The sequence below is a fragment of the Martes martes genome, assembly GCF_963455335.1.
Source record: "Martes martes genome assembly, chromosome: 1".
Lineage (NCBI taxonomy): Eukaryota > Metazoa > Chordata > Mammalia > Carnivora > Mustelidae > Martes > Martes martes.
The window spans coordinates 167560140-167580353 of NC_137888.1; the positions used below are offsets into that span (position 1 = coordinate 167560140).

At 39.1% G+C, this 20214-nt stretch overlaps 1 protein-coding gene across 1 annotated transcript in view; it reads left to right on the top strand.

Moving 5' to 3' along the window:
- Positions 1 to 19342, top strand: part of RAD18 (RAD18 E3 ubiquitin protein ligase) — a 109231-nt gene extending 89889 nt beyond the window's left edge. Inside the window, exons 12-13 of the mRNA XM_080809864.1 lie at positions 8136 to 8198; positions 17859 to 19342. Of these exons, the coding sequence (XP_080665990.1) occupies positions 8136 to 8198; positions 17859 to 17961 (166 nt within the window). The 3' untranslated portion in view covers positions 17962 to 19342. The remainder of the gene's footprint in view (positions 1 to 8135; positions 8199 to 17858) is intronic.
- Positions 19343 to 20214: the final 872 nt, after the last annotated feature.

Here is a 20214-nt window from a genome sequence, read left to right on the forward strand (position 1 = left end):
CCGTGTCAGGCTCCTTGCTCAGTGGGGAGTCTGTTTCTCCCTCTCCCTCTACCTGCTGCTCCCCCTGCTTGTGCTCTCTCTCTCTCTGTCAAATAAATGAATAAATAAAATCTTTAAAAAAATATTTCAAATGAGATTAGTTAGCAGATAAAGTCAAATGAATAGATGTTTTGTTTTTTGGCATGTTTAGTTGCTCATGTACAGCTCAGAATGATAGTTAATTTTGGTTAGCCAGAATTCCTGCATTAATTATAGAGGATAGTGTAGGGTACTTGAAAGAATCAGACAAATTTGATATTGAATTGCAGCTAGAATTAAAATTAAGATAAATATAATGATGATTGCTTTGGAATTCTTTCTCATCCACTGAGAAAATGTCAAATATGTAGCTTTAAAGAAGTAATATTCAACTTTGATATATAACTTAATAGAAGTATTTTTTGACAATGAAAGAAGATGTGTTAATACTTTTTCTTATCATTTATAGAGGCTTAATAGTACCTTTTTAAAGAAAATATTCAGGAGTAGATAGTCTTTTTGAGCATCTGGTAAGGAAAGGACTGACTAATAAGGAGAGGACCCACAAACCCAGGAGAAAAATGGGCAAAAGTCATGAATAGAGATGGTTTGCTGAAAGAGAAATACAAATTAAATCCAATTCTCACCTGGTAGGTTGACAAAAAATCTTATTAACATTTTCTTGCATCCTCTGCTGTAAGGCTGTGAGGAAACAGACACTCTCATTTATTACTGGCTGGTACTACTTAATACCATTCCGAAGGAGAAGAATCCGATGGTATCAACCAAAAGTATTATTGTTTTGCCTTTTAGTCAGTATTCAGTGAGTTTGTTCTCCAGATTCCACCTGCACTTATGCACAGTGACTTACACACAAGGTTATTTATTGTGTGCATAGTAACAAAAGACTGGAAACTACTCAGGTATTTATCATTGGGGCTGGTTGATTGAACTATAGTACAGCCATACAATGAAATACTGTGTGGTTGTTCAAAAGGACAATCTCTGTGTGCTTAATAAGGGAGAGATTCCCAGGATAGATTTGTTGTTCAAGACCGTTGTTCAAAACAGGATAGGTAGCATGTGGTTTCCTTTCTAAAAGGCGGGTGAGGGATAATGTATAGTTATATTTATTTGGTTTTTGCATAAAGAACACCAGAAGAATAAAAAAAACTAATAAGTGATTACATTTTGGAGACAAGGGGGAATGGGTTGGTAGGGGAGTGAGGAGAATGTGAGATTTCTCAGTGCACATCTCTTTATGTCATTTTGGTTTTGAACCCTGTAAATATATTAGTCTACTTTAAATGGAAAAAAGTCTGTACTCCTTAAAATAAAGTTTGGAAATCTTTGTTACCTTCAGTGTTAATATAAATTGGTTAATGAAGTTGGATGATACAGGCAGTAAGGTAAGAAAAAGATATTAAAGAGATTTTGTAATTTAGGAGGCATTGGGATTATTGGAAAAATTGCTAAATAAGTTTATGTTTCTGGTCAAGAGAAAACAGTATCTAAAGAAAACATCAAAGTAAACAGTAACATAAGTTAAAAGTATATTACTATAATTCAATGATACCTTGTATTTTAAAAAATCTTCATGATTGCTTTTGGAAGGTTGTCAATACATTTTGTTTTTTAACTTTTAAGAATGTGACATTTATTTAATGTTGCCACAAAATCTTTTTCTACTAAAATACATTACTGTACTTTATTATAGCCGTTATTATAGCCATATATCACTTATGAACTTCAAAATACCTCTGGAAGCTAAATGATTCCCTATGTTTCAGGTGGCGATATTTATTTGTTGAAAGTTTTTAGAGAAATGTGGGAATGTCGAATAGTTCTGTCGCACCTTTTGCGTTTTCAGAAGAACTTAAACTAGGTGGTAAATGAGCCTACTGTCCTTTGGTTGAATGCAACATTGTTTTGGGGGGAATACATCTTCACGTAAGATACTGTGACATCAAGTCCTTGAAATGTATGTGTCTACGAGATCCTCATACCTAGCAGGCAGGCGTTTTTGTTTGTGGAAGTTCATCTCAGTCATGGTTTTCTGACACTAGAGTGGTTCCCAGCATGTAGCCGATTGTTGGATTGATTTCCCTGGGTTTCACTTGCCCTGTTGATAAAATGGAAGGATAGGGGTTTTTTTTGTTTTGTTTTTTGTTTTTTTTTGCTGGGCTAACCTCCCTGGGTGATTCTAAAAAAAAAAAAAAATGAGGTATTATATATTGTGAATGCTTTGTAAATTAAACATAACCTTAGTTTTAAGTAAGGTTTGCTTTCATCTCTTAAGGATTTATCATGTATTACTTGATAAAAAAGTTCTTATTCTTGTATTTGAATCTAGCTTCATTTTATATTTTTCTAGATGTAATGGAGAGCAGTGAAACTCTTAGCTCTGCTTTATCCATGAGCCTTGTTGGTGGTTGTCTGATAAACCTTATTGATGAGTGTATAGGAGAAAGTAGTATTTTTTAACTCTTGTGGATTAATAGCATTTTTCATTCTGCTGCTACTGGTTGAAGCAGCACAGTGTGGTAAAAAGAAGAGGAGCTTTGCATTCACATCCCTGTTTTTGTTTTTTGTTTTTTTTTTAACTTACTTTAATGTCCCTGATCCTTTGTCCATCTGTGGGGTAAAACCTAGGCTGCTTATATGAAGTAAAGCTAAGGCACATTGGCTAATTATTACAATGGTTTGTAGAAGTAGTTGCTCAAAAAATGGTCATTTTTGTCATTGTCAACATTGAGTGATTTCTTGTTTGAACATAGGATGTTTACTATTCTAATGTTTTATTGTTAGCCTGCTGCTAACTTTGGGCATATAAGCTGCTGCTTATCCTGTAGAATAAGAACAGATTACTAAAAATAAGGGTTTGAGGAAGGATTCATGGGAGCCAGCAGCATTTAGTTAGATACCGTTGTCTGGTGGCACTTTGTGCTATCAGTCCTCCAGTGGTTTATCCTTAAGGAGGTTTTTGTTTTTGTTTTTGGGTTTGATATACTCAAGCATGCTCAAGTTAATGCCATAATTATGAGAAGAGATGGGACTGTGGGGGAGGGTGGTGGAGTAACTACTAGATAATAGCAAAATCCCACTTGTAAGTAATCTTTAATCCACAGGATTTTTTATAGCAGATGTTTGCATTTTTTTTCTATCCTACAGTACCCTGTGTACCTGCCATGCTGGATAAATAACAAGTTCTGATGAATTTGCACCCTGGTGTCATAGAAACAGTGGAAATCAGAGATTAAAATAGAGCACACAGTGATCAGGTTTTCTAGCGCAAATGGAAGCATAGTGCTGAGGCAGTTATTCAAGTAATTCAGACCCAGATTTGTTATATGAAAATCGAAGCACTATTTATTGAACACTTACTATGTGCTGAGCTCTGTGCTAACCATTCTCCATGTTATATTGATTAAACTTTAAAATATCCTCATTAACTGCATGTGTTACCATCCTGACCTTATAGGTGAGAATATTAAGACTTGGAAAGACTAAGTAACTTGCCCAGTATTACATATTAAGTAACAGGAACAGCACTGAAACTTGACTGTTTGATACTAAAATCTGTGATTTCTTATTCTCTGGGTAGTCTTATCAGTCATATACCATTGTGAGAGGTATTAGGCATCTTTTCAGCTTTGGTAGTAAAATCTTAACTAGTACGATGAAATCAGATACTGCAAAAGAAAGATGCAAAATGTGTTTTCCTTTGCCTGTTAAAATGTTGTGCTACTACTTTTGGTAAGAGAATAACAAGAGTAAAACGTTATAGAAAGTCCAGTTAGGTCCAAGACCAATAAGCCAAAAACAGTTTAGCTTATATTTCTGAAGGTTTGAGCTGAAAATAAAGATTAAATGATATGAAAATTAAGTATGGGTGTTTTAAATAGATGTACTAGAATCTTTCTGAACAGAGGTTGGGAATTCCATAGAATTCAAGATTAATATTTTTGCCTATGAGTCCTTCTTATGTCTATTTAATCTATAGAATAATTCCTGGTCTAGCCTGGACTAATGGTAACATCAGAGAACACAGTTTAAACACCCTTATATAGGGAGCTGTGACTTTTAAGTACCTGACCTCATATTCATCCAGCTTCTTAAAGCATGGTCTACTAGAATGTTCAAACCCAAATAGTAGAGGAGCTGAGATTTACTCTGAAAAGTTGTTGTCTGAGAATTAAAAGCTATAGCTGTGTAGACTCATACATGCTCTGACCCCTTATATAACAGAGTGAATATTTTCTCCTGTGGAGGGTTTTTTAGATGTCTTGAAAGTATATGAAAGGAATTTTTGATCTCCAAGGCACAGTAAAATGACTAAGACTCCAAAAATATTAATTATTATCCACAAGGAAGAGATCTGTGAGTGTTAATTTTAGTAATACTGACTATTGTGCCCAGTAGTCTCTTTGTAAAATCCTATTTGTGAAACTGTTTGTGTAATTTAAGGAATGTGGCTTTTAAGTAGAATTTGGTGAGTGCATTACTTTAAAAAGGAACGAACAAGTCTCTCTCCTGTTTTAATTGTATTAGCGTCAACTCTTAGTTGTTTTTTGGGAGATGTGGGGAGGGACAGAGGAAAAAGAAGAGAGAATCTTTTTTTTTTTTTTTTTAAGATTTTATTTATTTATTTGACAGATAGAAATCACAAGTAGGCAGAGAGGCAGGCAGAGAGAGAGGGGGAAGCAGGCTCCCTGCTGAGCAGAGAGTCCAATGCGGTGCTTGATCCCGGAACCCTGGGAACATGACCCGAGCCGAAGGCAGAGGCTTTAACCCACTGAGCCACCCAGGCACCCCAGGAGAGAATCTTTTTAAGCAGGTACCGTACCCAGTACAGAGGCCTACCTGGGGTCTGATCTCATGATCCTGAGACCATGACCTGGGCAGAAAATCAAGAATCGGATGATCACCCAACTGAGCCATCCAGGCAGGCACCCCAACTCTCAGTTTCTTAGTGGTGACTAGAGTCAGAGTAGCAGATATAGCAGATAATCCTGAAATATCACTGTAGGTAAAGTTTATGTCATTCAGATTAGTAACTAAACTGGGGTGGAAGGAAAGGAGGCAAGAACTGAGGATGTTGGGAGCTAGCTGGGCAGCATGTCTAGTCAGGGGTATTGAAGTCACAGAGCAAGAGGAGAATGCAGACCATTTTTGAGAAGTGTTTTTTGTGAACCTCCTCTACCATCTGTTTTCACTGAGGTAGTGTAGCAAAAACTGCTTAGATTTATGTCACTAATGTACCGCAAATATTTTCTTTTAACAAATCAATGATTTCTACTGGTGATTTGAAAGCCTGTAGGTAAATTGACCACAAGACTACTAGGTTAGTTGACAGGCCCAGCTGTCCTGCTTACTTAGCTAGAACAGGAGGGATGCTTTGTAACCATTCTGTTAAAAACAAACAAACAAAAAAAAACCCCACAAAAAAACCACAACTGTATGTGTGTGTTGGGGATGTTGGCAAGAAGCACACTTTATTTCTTCTAGCCCTGTGACACCTACCAGAACCCAGAGCTCATGACCACCCTTTAACTCCCATTCCCTTTGCTTATGGCTTCTCGATAGGAGCTCCCTAGTGGATGGAACTTGGTTCTTGGCAGCAAGGAGGCTGGATGGCCAAAACACACACACACACACACACACACACACACACATACACAACACAACACAAAATACCAACTTACTCTGTGTATAAAGCATATATATATATACACACACATATAATATATAAACAGGTACACATAATATTTCAGTATTAAAATCTCATAGAAAGGCAATTATGGAAAAATAAAAAGTCTAAAAAAGATCCTTAGGTGGGGGACGATAAAGAAAAAGGTTGAGAGACACTGCCGTAGCTCTGTCCAGGTGAAGAAGAGTGGGTGATGGTATCAGTGTAACAGGAGAGAGAAGAGGAAAAAAAAAGTTACATGAAAACAACTTCAGTTTTCTTTATAAAGTTGTAGTAGTTAAAAGTGAAGTAAGGAATAACAAAGGTTGGGCTTTTGGGAGTGGAAAGGATAGACTGCTTCTCTGGGGGTGAGCGTGGCAGTAGCTATTAGCCCTCCCTAACAAGTGGCTGTGAGGGTCTGTCTCTTAGAAAATTCATAAAGTTGGTGAAATCTGCCTTGTATCTCCTTAAGAACCTTCTGCTTTTCTCCCTTCTCTCCTAATACTACATTTAGCTAGCTATTTAGTGAGAAAGCTTGTTTTAAGACAGTTTACAGTAAAGTACAAATTACCAGTAAAATGAATGTTATTATTTAATGGGGCACTAGCATTTGCATGGGGGGGGCACCCTCAAATGTAGAAGAGTAGCAGATGATGCTTAGTTACTCTGATACTTTAGATCAGATCTTCCCAACCCAGGGGCTTGAAGGAATGATTCACTGGGCCTGCAAGAGCACATACATAGCAAGAATTATCTTTAGACAAGAGTTATCTTTAAAGAGTGTCTCACAAATCCAGGTACTACTGTTCTTTCGCTGTCCTGTATGTGCCACTGTAATGAGTGAAATATAGACTAGAAGACTCACTAAATTTATAATACTTTATTATTATTTATTTTCTCAAGCCACCTATACTGAATGCATTGTTGCTACCATCTGAGGATCCTTATCCTGAAATGCCTGAGAACCACTGAGCTAGCCGTGTTGGAGGGTCACTACCCCTGCACAGCACGTGGAATCGCCACACAGAGGCCATTGCACGCATGAATGAACCACAGTCAGAAGGGCTCGTGCATATAGCTCCTTGAGAGGCTTAGGGTTTGGGGGGTACCCCTTGAGTAAAATATTTGGCACAGAGGAGTGTTGATTGATGGTTGTTGCCTTGTTTTGTTCATGCACTACAGGCAAACATTGCTTCAAAGTGATTTGTCAGTAGTTGAGAATGATTCACTGGTGCTCCATAATTTTTAACCTTATGTTATCTGAGTATCATTAGAAAATGATTGGCATAGGGGCACCTGGGTGGCTCAGTGGGTTGAGTCTCTGCCTTCGGCTCGGTCATGATCTCAGGGTCCTGGGATTGAGCCCCGTGTCGGGCTCTCTCCTCAGCAGGGATCCTGCTTCCTCCTCTCTCTCTGCCTGCCTCTCTGCCTACTTGTGATCTCCCTCTCTCTGTCAAATGAATAAATAAAATCTTTATTAAAAAAAATAGAAAATGATTGGCATAGACATATCCAATCCTATTGTTTCTCATCCAGGAGAAAGTTATTCCTTTGTTTTCGCCTTCTCCACCCTGGGGTAGTGACTCCTGTTTCTGAGTTGTCCCATGAAATGCCCTTCACATTTTTTGTCTTGGATACCTAAAGAAATGCTTTTTTGCTATTGATGCACATCTTATTTTTTTTTTCTTTTTACTTACTTGGTAAGAATTATTTGGGTAAGAACAAGATGCTAAAAGCTTTGGAACACTTTTTTCTTTTTAAGAAATAATACATGTCCTCTATAACCTTATTTTACCCTGTACCCTGCACAGATAGACCAAAGATTATATGACACTTTAAGCCAGTTTGTATTATAACAAATTCCATTATTAGCACAGTTCAAATTAATTAAATTTTACTTTACTTTGGTTATAAAGGGACTAAAAGCCACTTAGGAACTTAATGTCTCTTTGTGAATCTCATTACTAGAGTGCAGTTTTTTAAACACAGTTTGATCTTTGGTTGCCATGGGAGATTAAAAAGGTTTGTGACTATATTCCATTTCAATGCAGATTTTATGTTGAAGGATTTATTTAAACTTTAATGATTTTTCTTTATTATTGCTAGTTTATTAAGTTTTTTTACATTGATGTATAATAAACTGCAAATATTTAAAGCACACAGTTTGATGAGTTTTGATACATGTATACAGCTGTGAAATCATCTTCACAATCAAGATGGTGAACCTATCCACTCCCAGAGTTTCCTTGTGCCACTTTGTAATCCCTCCTTGCCCACCCTCTGCCCCCTGCAGGTAATCAATCACTGATTTGCTAGTTTGCTTTCTATCACTAGATATTAGTTTGCGTTTTCTAGAATTTCATATAATGGAACCATGTGGGTATGGTCTTTTTATTGTCTGACAATATTGATGTACATGTCCTTTTAGTTCCAGTTCAGATATCATAAGAGATCTTCTAGAAGAAGAGGAAGCCTGGGAAGCATCACATAGGTGAGTTCTCATCATCAAGAAGTAGTGTGTACTCTGAGAAATTATAATTCCATGCAGTTGATTTTCAAACAAAAGAGTATTTGTGCTTTCTGATTTAAGGTAATAATTCACACACATTAAGGTAAAGATTTCCAGTTTACTACTTGTTTCTGTACATTTTTGCTTAGAAGTGGAATCCCACTGTAATAATTCTGCTTACTTGTCAGAAGTTGTTTTCGAAAGACAGATTGTTCCAATGAGAAATTTACAGTTTAGCCATAAGCACTGACTCAGAGTGTTGAGAAAACTTTCAGTCCTTTCCTAGATGTTCCCAGTCATGTTTAGTGTAGAATAAATGCAGCAGTTTGATTCCTTTTCCTGTTAGCATTTAGGAATCTGTCTGGGAAATGAGAATGGTGGAGGGGACCTATTCCAGGTCCTACCAGTAGGTAAGGAAGAAAGTAACAATGCCGAAGAATATTACATTTTCATTAATCTCCACCTGCAGGAGTGATCTGCAGTACAATGGGGCAGCTTTGTTCCACTGTAATTTTGTGATTACACTTCAGTGGGCTCTCCAAACTGCCTAGCAGTTTTACTGTTTCTGTGGTCATTTCTTTGCCTGGTTCTTCACAAGGATTATTTGAAACCTCACCTCTTTCCAGTGGCTGCACCCTCAGCTGGAGACCTTTTCTCTTCCTTTGTAGAGAAAATAGAAGCCATTATGTGGGAGTCCTCATCTTTCCAACACCAAATGTATAAATCTGTCTATATTTGTACATATTTTATTCCTCTTTTTATATTTGCCTCCTTTTATAATAAAGGGATGTCCTATCAGAGGCTAATTCTTCCTTGTTCCTACCCATTTGTTAGGAACTTTATCCCTTCTTTGTCTGGCAGCTGTTCCCCCTCAACTGTATCTTTGTCATTGGATTCTCAGACTGCTCAAATCTTTCCATCTTAAAACCGACCAGGCAACAAATAACACCTCATTCAGTGTCTCCTCTCATTCCCATCTCATCCTGCAGCCACTGTTGTATCTTTCTTTTCTTTTCTCTCTCTCTCTTTCTTTTTTAAAGATTTTATTTGCTTGACAGAGGGAGGCCCACAGCAAGAGAGGGAACACAGGAAATCAGGGGGAGTGGGAGAGGGAGAAGCAGGCTTCCCTCTGAGCAGGGAGCCCAATGCAGGGCTTGATCCCAGGACCCTGGGTTCATGACATGAGCCAAAGACAGATGGTTAACGACTGAGTCACCCAGGCGCCCCTCTCCTTCCTTTACTTAATGGATGGTCTCTACCTGCGTTTTCCACCTCCTTATCTCCCACTTATTCTTCCACATTTTCAGCCAGTTCCATCATTCATCTGAATTCATATTCACGAAGGTCATCAAAGAACTCTATCTTGCTAAATCCAAAATTAAGACCTTCTTTGACTTCTTAGCAGATTTGATACTGTTGACCTCTTCACGTTTTTAAAAGCCTCTTTGAGACTCAAAGAGGTAAATTTCTATCCCAAGGTCACTCAGCAGTAAGTGGTCAGTGATGGAGCTAATATTGTAACCAGTGTGTCAAAAGTCAGCTCTTTGGACCATTACACTGTGTACTGTCTTTACAAAGAAGGAGAAGTTTACTGTACTGAGATTTTGTGGTTTCATAGCTGAATCACTGGGACAATAAGAAGTGTGTTGTATCCAGGGAAAGCATTATGAGGAGATTTATCAGGCCAATGAGTTATTTGGTGGTGCAAACAGTAATGTTTTATGAAAGTTTGGGATTTTGGCTGTATTACTCTCACCTGAGCATTATTTAAATTTGCATTTTGGGAAAGAAGGCCACTGCTTAGCCAACTCTTTCCTCTTGTACCAGGAATCACCCTGTTCATGCTGAGCTAAATCTGACACCAATGGCTATGACACCTTGTAGCCAGAGTTTCTGCACCCCAGGCATTCTCAATAATGATGGCCTCCAGAAGTCATCATATAGGGTGCCTGGGTGGCTCAATGGGTTAATAAGCCTCTGCCTTTGGCTCAGGTCATGATCTCACGGTCCTGGAATCGAGCCCCGCATCAGGCTCTCTGCTCAGCCGGGAGCCTGCTTCCCCTTCTCTCTCTCTCTGCCTGCCTCTCTGCCTACTTGTGATTTCTCTCTCTGTTAAATAAATAAATAAAACATTTAAAAAAAAGTTATCATATAACAAAGCACTGAGAAGACCAATCCCATCGATTCATCCTCATAAATAATAAATGTTACAGCTAGAAGGATCTAAGTGTTCATCTCATCTAATCCCTTCATTTTACAGAAGGAAGCTGGACCCCAGAGTGGTATATTGACTAGGTCAAGGTCCACAGCTAGTTAGTGGCACTGCCAAGATCAGAATCCAGGCCTCCTGACTTAAGCTAAGCATAGAACAGTGCAGATAAGCTTATGCCATAATGTAACTTTAGAGGCAGAATCAGGAAAAGCCTCCATATCTTTACTTTTAAACAAAATTTGGCAGTTTACATCTTAAGCTTATAGGCGTGTTTTGTGGTACCACAGTGGCATATTTGAGATATTTGTCCTAGAACATACTATTTCAGTTCCAACACATTCTCTTAATTCCATAAATGATTGAGAGGTTCTATTAGCAACACAGTGTTCCATATAAAGCAATATTTTCATGAGCAGCAAAAAACCCAAAAACTATTTTCTGCAGACTGGTCTTGGTTTCTTATGTCTGTAAATATTTGTTCATCTTACTGTTTTGAGCTATAAAATATATTTACATCAAACAGAATGAAAACAGTAAGAGAAATGGTCCTGGTATATCATTTCACATTTCTAGGTTTCATTTTTTTATATATATAAAATTCTGCCCCAGAGAGTCTAAGTCCCTTCTCTCCAGAGCTGCTTGCCCTCCACTGTCCCCTCCCTCAGTGAATGGAGTGTGGTAGTCTTGCCTCACTGTTCAAGCCAGACACCTAGGAATCGTTTTCAACCTCTCATACGCCTTGACCTTTCATATTCAGTCATCTGCCAAAGTCGTATGGGTAGGTGGTGCTCAGACCTAAATATGCATCACAGACATCTGAAGGACTTGTTAAAACACAGATTATTGGGCTTTACCGAATTTGAAGAGTTTGATTCTGTACATTTGGGGTGGGGCCTAATAGTTTGCATTTTTTAACACGTTCCCCAGTGTCTCTAAGCTGCTCCTGGGGCCCCCACCCGGCGCAGCACCTTAATGATACCTCTCTCCATCAGCCCTTTGTGCTACAGTTGGCTACAGGCCTTTTGCACTTCTCTCTAGCTTGCTGCAACAGCTGTCCAGCTGCCTCTCTGCCTCTAGTCGTTACAGTTCATTCTGCTGGTAAGATCTGAAACATATTGCATTCTTTCTGTTGGACTTTAAAGTCCTTCGGGGACTTGCCAGCATCCAAGGCTCTTACTGTCATGGCCCCAGCCTACCTACTGGCTCATGGAATTTCATATGTGCCTACCCCCTCTCCACCCCACAATTCCTTGTTTCATCTAAGCTGAACTACTCATAGTCACCTCAGAGAGTCATGTTACCTTGCTTCTGTGCCTTTGCTTTGCCTCATTGCCTTTTCCCCTTTCCTCATCTAGATGGCAATTGTCATTCCTTTCCCCACAGTTCCATTCAGAAGCCCCTGACTCTGCTCTAGCACTCTGCACTTACCACTTGACTGCCTTTCTAGAGAGCATGCGCATTGGACCTTGAATCTTCATGTGTGTAGCCTAGTGCCTGGGTGGCCCATAGTGGGCACTCAGTAAGTATATAAGTGAAAGAATATGTCAGTCAGTGTTTATTGGCTCTCAATACACTCATTAATGGATTTAGCTGTTAGTGACAGCTTCTGTGGCTTCAAGAACCTGTGAGTGGATAAGGATTGTTACTTATGAATCATTTTAACTATCTCATAGTGCCTAAAGAGGAAATTTTAGGAAATAGCTTTCTCTAATATTCTTATAAAATCAGAAAGGAATAATTTTCTCTGTTAATCTGAATTTCATCTTAACCCCATGAGAATTCATTTGCAGCACATTTTATTTACCCATTCAACAGCTGATGGGCATATTTGGGTTGTTTCCAGATTTCGGGGATTATGAATAAAATTGCTGTAAGGATTTGAGTGCAGTATTTTGTGTGGACATAAGTTTTCATTTCTCTTAGGTAAATATCTAGGAATGGCATCATATGGTTCATGTATGTTCAACTGATAAGAAACCGCCCAGCTGTATTCCACCAGCAATGTATGAGAGCTCTAGTTGCTCCATATCTTGGCCAGTACTTCGTCATTGTCTTTATTTTTAAAGCCATTTTAATAAAGATATAGTAGTATTTTTTTGTCATTTTAATTTGCATTTCCCTAAGGATTCACGATGTTGAACTGCCCCTCACATGCATATTTGCCATTCCTATGTCTTTTGATGAAGTGCTTCCTCAAATATTCTGCCCATTTATTAAATTGGGTGGTTTTTTACTTTTGGGATTTATGAGTTCTTTATCAGAAACATGTTTTGCAAATATTTTCTCCTACTTTATTGCTTGCCTTTTCATTTTCTTGATAGTGTCTTTCAAAGAGCAGTTTTAAGTTTTGATGAAATCTAATTTGTCAATTTTTTCTTTTCTTTTACATATGGTGCTTTTTTGTGTCCTACCTAGGAATTCTTTACTTAACCCAATGGTTTTCTATTACGTTCTAGAAGTTTTAGGATTTACATTTAAATCTATAATCTATTTCAAGTTTTTTATAAATGGTACACAGTATAGATTGAGGTTCAGTTTTTCTCTTTTACATGTGGACCTCCATTTGCTTTATTTATTGAAGAAACTATCCTTTCTCCATTTAATAATTTTGGTACCTTAATCAAAAATCCATTGGTTATATATGTGTGGGTCTATTTCAGGAATCACTGTTTTGCTCTGTTGATTTATGTGTTTTTCTTTTCACCAGTGACACACTGTCTTCATTACTGCAACGTTATAATAAGTCAGGAAATCAGCTAGTATGAGGCCTCTAACTTTCTTTTTCCAGTTTACATCAGAATTCATTCTTTGTATTTTATAGTGTATCAGTTTTAACAAATGTATAATGACATGTGTCCAACATTATAGTATAAAGAATAGTTTCCCTGCCCTAAAAATCCTTTATGCTCCACCTGTTCATCTCTCCTTCTCTCCAACTTCCAACAACCACTGATTTTTTTCTGTCTTTATAGTTTTGCATTTTCTAGAATGTTGTTTATTTGGAACCCTACAGTATGTAGCCTTTTCAAATTGGCTCATTTCACTTACTAATACTCATTTAAAATTGCCCCATGTCTTTTTGAGGCTTGATAGCTCATTTCTTTTTAGTGCTGAATAATATTCCATGGTCTGGAGTATTACAGTTCTTTTATCCATTCACCTATTGAAGGACATCTTGGTTGCTTCCAGGTTTTTGCGATTATGATTAAAGTGCTATATATAATTATATTCTAATTAAAAACAAAGTACGGGATTTTGTATGGACATAAGTTTTCGGTGCCCTTGGAGAAATACCAAGGAGTGCAGTTGCTCGATTGTATGGTAAGACTATATCTAATTTTGTAAAAAAAACTGCCAAACTTTGTTCCAGAGTGGCCTATGCCATTTTGCATTCCCACTGACAGTGAATGAAAATTTTTTCTTGCCCTACATCCTTACCAGCATTTGGTGTTGTCAATGTAAATTTTTCTTTTTTAGAATTGTTTTGGCTATTCTGGTTTTGTTGATTAGAATTGAAGCTGAGGTGGGATGCCTGGGTGGCTCAGTTGGTTAGGCAGCTGCCTTCGGCTCGGGTCATGATCCCGGAGTCCTGGAATCGAGTCCCACATCGGGCTCCTTGCTCGGCGGGGAGCCTGCTTCTCCCTCTGCCTCCGTCTGCCAGTGCTTGCTCGCTCGCTCTCTCTCTCTCTCTCTCTCTGACAAATAAATAAATAAAATCTTAAAAAAAAAAAAAAAAAAAGAATTGAAGCTGAGGTGTGCTTGGTGGCTTGCTCAGGTAAACAACGGACTCTTGCTTTCAGCTCAGGTCATGATCTCAGGGTCATGAGACTGAGGCCCATGTTGGTCCTGGCGCTTAGTGTGGAGTCCACGTGGGACTCTTACTGCCTCTCCCTTTGCCCCTCCCCCCACTCTCTCTCAGATAATAAATAAATCTTAAAAAGAAAAAAAAAAAAGTGGTGCTGAGGTTCCCCTGTCCCTAAGGGAGAGGAAAGGCTATCCGTACCAGTCTGGATGTGCTGCTGAACTTTGGGAAGGGATTTTGTGGTTCTGTTGGATATAGGTACCAGATTCACCATCCTACCCTGTCCTGTGGGAAAAGGAAGCACCTGAATTGATTTAATGGGGTTTGGGTAAGACTCACTATGGGGAAGGGAAGTTAATGTGACTTTGTAGATGGAGCCCTTTGGGCTAATTCATTATACTGTTGTTTTTAAATTTGTATGTATGTAGGAATTGATGGGTTATGTACTCGTAATTCCATATCCAGTAAATGCCAGAGCAAATTCTCTGATAGGGAAGAGCCACACACAGAGAAGTGAGTTGAGTTCCCATAACCCTAATCACCCTTTATAGCTACAAGTCTTAAGACTAATGATTTTCCCTACTCGAGCCTCAGAGAAAGGAGGCAGCTTCAACCTAGAGGCACCCTTTGGGATTTTGGACTTGTGTCCAGCCTAGCATAGCTACAAGTTATACATCTTTTTGAAAAATAGCTATTTGCTTGCTATTAGATTCTTGTCAAAACTGAATGGCCTGATCCATGGAGGCTCTTATGGACTGAATTGTTTCCCCTAAAATTTGTATGTTAAAGCTCTAACCTCCAATGTGACTATATTTGGAGATGGAGCCTTTAAAGAAGTAATTAAGGTTAAACAGGTCATAAAAGTGGTCATGAAGCCACAGATTGGCAGATCTCCTGCTTAGAGGCTGCAAACCTGAATGGTGCTGAGTAAACCATGTGGGTCATTCATGTACATATCACTAATAAGGGTCCATTCTTTGAAGGAAATGACTGGAATCAATAATGGGCTGATGGTCAAGGGATTCGCTAGACTTTTTATCCTCCCTACAATCTTCAGGCATCTAATATTACTGAGTGTTGGAATGGCCTCCTTTAAAAATGTCAACTCCCTCACCTTCTAGTCCACACATCTTAGTAAGGAAATTTGGTCACTGAGTGCCGCTGTCTCCAGAAAGGAATCCTTTCCTTTTGGCCACTTTCTGGGTAATGATTAGGACAGAAAGGGTTTTGAGGTTATATATTTGCCTATTTCAGAAACTCAGGGTTCCTTCTTAACTATTCCTGGGCATGATGCTTCTTTCTTTCTCCTAACAGCAACTGTATAATGGCCAGATTGGTACATCTTCTGGGTAGCAGCTTGGCCGGCAGGGGGCGGGGAGGGGGTGTCCTAGCGGATTCACACTTAATTCTGATTCAGCTTATTGGATTCACTTTCTGGACTGATATGGTTCTAGGTCAGGGATAGCAAACTATGGTCCATAGGCCAAATCTGGCCTACTGTCTCTTTGTTGATAAAATTTATTGGAACATAGCCACACACATTTATCTATCTGTTGGCTCTCGTTCTTTTCACGATTACAACAGAATTGAGTAGTCATAACAGACTGTATGACCCTCAGAGCCCAAAATACATGGTCCTTTACACAAAGAGTTTGCCAACTCCTGTCCTAAATCAAAAGGCTAGTGATGACTTGCCTGAGTGCAGTACTCACTGAGTCTTCTTACTATGGCCCACATGTGTCAAAGGGGGAACATAATGAGTCTCTGAAAAGTTTAATAAACTTTTTGAGGAAATTGAGGAAAAGGTACAGTTACAGCTAATAAAAAGGCACAGGCTGGTTTTGTGAAGGGGGAGAAAGAGCAACTGTGCTGACAGTGGAGGAGGAACCTCTTAGACTCTGGGAGTTACAGAGAGGGAGGGACAATAATGAACTTTGTCCTTCAGAGCCCCCCTGGAGCCATCTCTCCATGTGTATCCTCCAGCTTATCCCTAGAGCCTTTATCATATTAATCGTAGTTACTTAAAGTTTTAGTCTGATGGTTCCAACATGTGGGTCATTCTGTCTGTGTCCCTTGCTTACTTTATATCTTGACAGTGGACTTTTTATTTGTTTTTTCTTCTTTGTGCATTGTACATCTTGTGTGGATGCTAGACGTCTTGCAGAGGTCCTTAGATACTGAGGTAAAAATAGGGTTTGTGCCTGGAAACAACATGCTTCTTCTCTTAGGCCATTAGTGTGGGAAGTTGAACCCAGGTTGGAATTTTCTGATTCCTAACATGACTTTCAGTGTATCAGAGGCATCAAATTCCTCAACCAGTGGGCTGATTTTACCTTGTGCTTAGTATGAGGGCTGGACTGTGGGAAGCTTTTGTTCTCTGATTTTGTTCTCATTTACCTTTCAGCCTTGTCTGCACGCCTGCATTCCAGAGGTGTAACCCTCCATGTCTACACCTCTCCCTCAGCAGCTTACTGCTACTCCCTATTACTTGGTGCTTGGCTCCTGATGGGAGCCTGCTGGGGCTCTCTTGTTGTCTCGTTCCAGCTACAGTCTTGGGCAGACCCTGTGTGCCTGGATCTCGGGGTTGGAGCTTTCTCTTCCCATCTTTCCCACCTCCCTTGGTAGTCAGACTGCCTTGCCCAAGCCTTTGCTTGGTGTTGTTTGAGATCACCAGCCCAAGATAATTTTCTGCCCTTCCTCTAGAGGTAAAGATTTTTATTTCTATTTCCCCAGCAGCAAAGAAACTTTGCCAGTGTTCTTGCAAATTATTTCCTGTCCTTCCCATTCAAGCAGACTTCCCGTTCAAACATTCTGCCCCTTCTATAGAGATAGTAGATCTTTGCCTGGTTCCTGTGAGCCAGTGAGTTTCCCTCAGCAGCTGAAAGCTCTCAGTTCATAGGAGAGAAGAGTCCCTAGAGGAGTTAGGGCTTTCTGCCTGATCACTGTCACCCGCATTCACCAGCTTTATCCTGTGACACCAGAGTGGGCTTTCCTCAGTCTCCCACCCTGCTCCCAGTCTTTCTTATGAGCACCATTGGAAGCTCCTGGAAAAGAGCTTGCCAATGCATGTGGCCTGTCCTTTGTGTCAGGGGCCTTCAGTACCAGCCCATAGTTCAGAATTCATTAAAGTGTTAGCTCATGTCCACTTGCCTGGTTGTACAACAGCCACCTTCCTCCCAGTTCTGTGTCAAAAGTGATAGAATTTATGTGACCCACCTTTCTTTCATGGGGCTTATCTTTCTTTGGAATTTGTTTTCTTGATTGCCTTACAACCTCAGCTCTCAGACAGGCTCAAGAGAATTATTTTGTTAGACACTGACTTTGTCTTGTTAGGATACCAGCACTTTTTTTTTTTTTTCCAGTTTTCTTCATGTTAAGCTATTCTAGATTTTGATTCATAAGAAAGGCATTCAGTTCCTGCTTCTGTCACTTACGGCCTGTAATCTTTGCTTAGTCACTATTTTCTCAGTTATAAAATGTGTATAATAACAACAGTAATAATAATTACTATAGATTTGCCAGTGGAGCAGAGAACTGTTTAGTGTATGTGAAAGCACTTGTCAACTAGAAGCTGCTGTAGGATAATCATGATCATTATTTTCTGCTTTTTCCTATTTTCTGTTTTCAGAAGTGATCTTCAAGACACAGAAATGAGTCCAAGACAGAATCGTCGTACCAGATCAGCAGAGGGTGCTGAGACTGAGCCGAGAAATAAGCGGAATAGGAATTAGTGAGGGCTTTGCTGACCTTTCCAGTGTGGTGATTGGAGTGTGGCACTTTGGGTTGCCACATAGACTTCATATTTATAAATGCCCAAGTGTCACCTTCTCAATATGATAGCTGATTTTCATACATTTTGCCTTTCCTGGGAAAAATAAGTTCTAAAACACCCTCACTTGGTCAATTACTCACTGTCTCTAAAGCATCTCTGTCTAAAAATATTGACATCTGCACGTCTGCCAACTTTGCAGAGTACACAGAGATCTTGACAAAGAGTTTTTTGTGGTTTTGTTTCTGAATTTCGGGATATCCTTAAAGCATTCTCCTCTTCCATGTAGAAATTAACTTGAGAAAAGGACTCTTTTCAACCTCTCTCACAAGGAACAGCTGAGGAGTTAAGAGCCTTTGTATTTCTGGAAAGGCAGCACCACTTATCAGCCCTTGATGCCTGGATGCCAGCATGCCTGTCACAGCAGTTATGTGATGGTCATTGCCCCAGTTTTTAATGTAGTCGTTTGTCACTTGGAATAGGATGTTGGTATTGAAACTAAAAGTCACAAACACTAACTTTGAAACATTGGGCATATTCTTTGGAAATGGCACTTCAAAATGATATTAGTCTTTTTTTTCCTTTTTCACTTGGGTAAATCAGATCTTTACTACTCTGACTCCCAGCTATTAAATAAAAAGAATGCAATAAATGAATTTGAAAATGAATAGACTGTATCAATTTAAAATAATGTTCTGGAAATAGTGTCTTATGAATAGTGGAGTACAAGCTACAGATCAGTGGAAAGACTTGGTCAGAAATTGTCTCTGTGCAAAATGTCCACCAGTTCCCAGTTCTTCCAGAGTTCCTAAGGCCACTCTTCAGCATCCCAGAGTCAGCCCTCTACACCCCTGTCCCCACATCACTCCCGGCCCAAACACATCACCTTTCAAATAATATGACAGCACATGAGCCAGTGCTAAGAAAACAAATTTATGAATGTACCAGAGAGACATTTGTGTCTTCCCCTTTCCAAAGAATGTCTCCATTGACTTTGGCTTTTTGGTATGCTTTTGGGTTTCTGGATAATGTGTGGAGTCTCATTATGACTTAGAGTTCAGCGCTTCCACACTTAAATGGCCATTTGTTTTCTTTTTGAGTTCCCTGAGCTTCAAATGGTTATATAAGAATTTGTCATAGTCATTTCATCTGCTAAATTATGAGTGGTACATTAAGGAAACTAAAAGCACCACTCACTGAATCTTTCAAAGGATCTGATATGAGGTAAGTGAGCAATATCAACTAAAATAAGGTTTAACATTGATGTGATATTTACGTCACTGAATTGCCAGAAATTATGCTAAAATGAAAACTGTTCCAATAAAAATTGCACAGCCTACTATGAATTAAACTGGAAGTAATTACTACTTTAATTGCAGCTGTAAAAACCAAAATCCAAACAAGTAAATGTGAAGATCTAATTGGCTTTATTCAAGTATTCATGAATCAGGCAGCATCGCATCTACAAGTAGAAAGGAGCACCAAGTTGCTGTACAAAATGGACAGTTTTTAAAGGCAGAAACAAGGTCGAAGGAAGGACTGAAGCCATTAGCAAAAGAAAAGAAAGGATTGGTGTAGGCAAGTTCACCATTTGGGGGAAGGCTAGATGCAGATGATGTCAGTAATGCTGATCAGGAAATTCCAGACTGGCTGGGTAAAGGTCACATTCCCGCAGTGCAATTAAGTTTTGGTTGCTGTTGTGGGGGCAAGTGACTCCATTTTGGGCCCGTTATTTCTTTTCCTTTTTCTTCTTTTTAAACACAACAAAAGGAGTTTGCAAGGGAGTAGTGAGACCCAAGATAGGGAGTCAGGCAAGTGACTTTATTCAGAAAATATTTGCTTATCTTCTTCGTTAGGTAGCCATCACTGTGCTGAGTGATGTAGGAATGATGTTAGGGTTCAAAGCCAAGGGCCAAAAAAGAACTCTTAAGATGTCTTTGGTGTAAAAAGATGGTTTCATTAAAGTATGGGGAGAGGACCTGTAGGCAGAAAGACTGCACTGGGGTCAGGAAGAGTGGCCCATTATATAGTATCAAGTTGTGGGGGGGTTAGGTATAGCATAAGCCTCCCAGGTATTTTGACAAGATTTCCAGGATCCTGAGGGGGCTAGCTGTTGTTAGGAAAAGGGGTTAGTTAGGAAAAGGTCATTTATTACTCTTTAGTAAAAACTCAGTCATGAGACTTTTCAGATGTGATTCAGTGGCTCATATGCTTG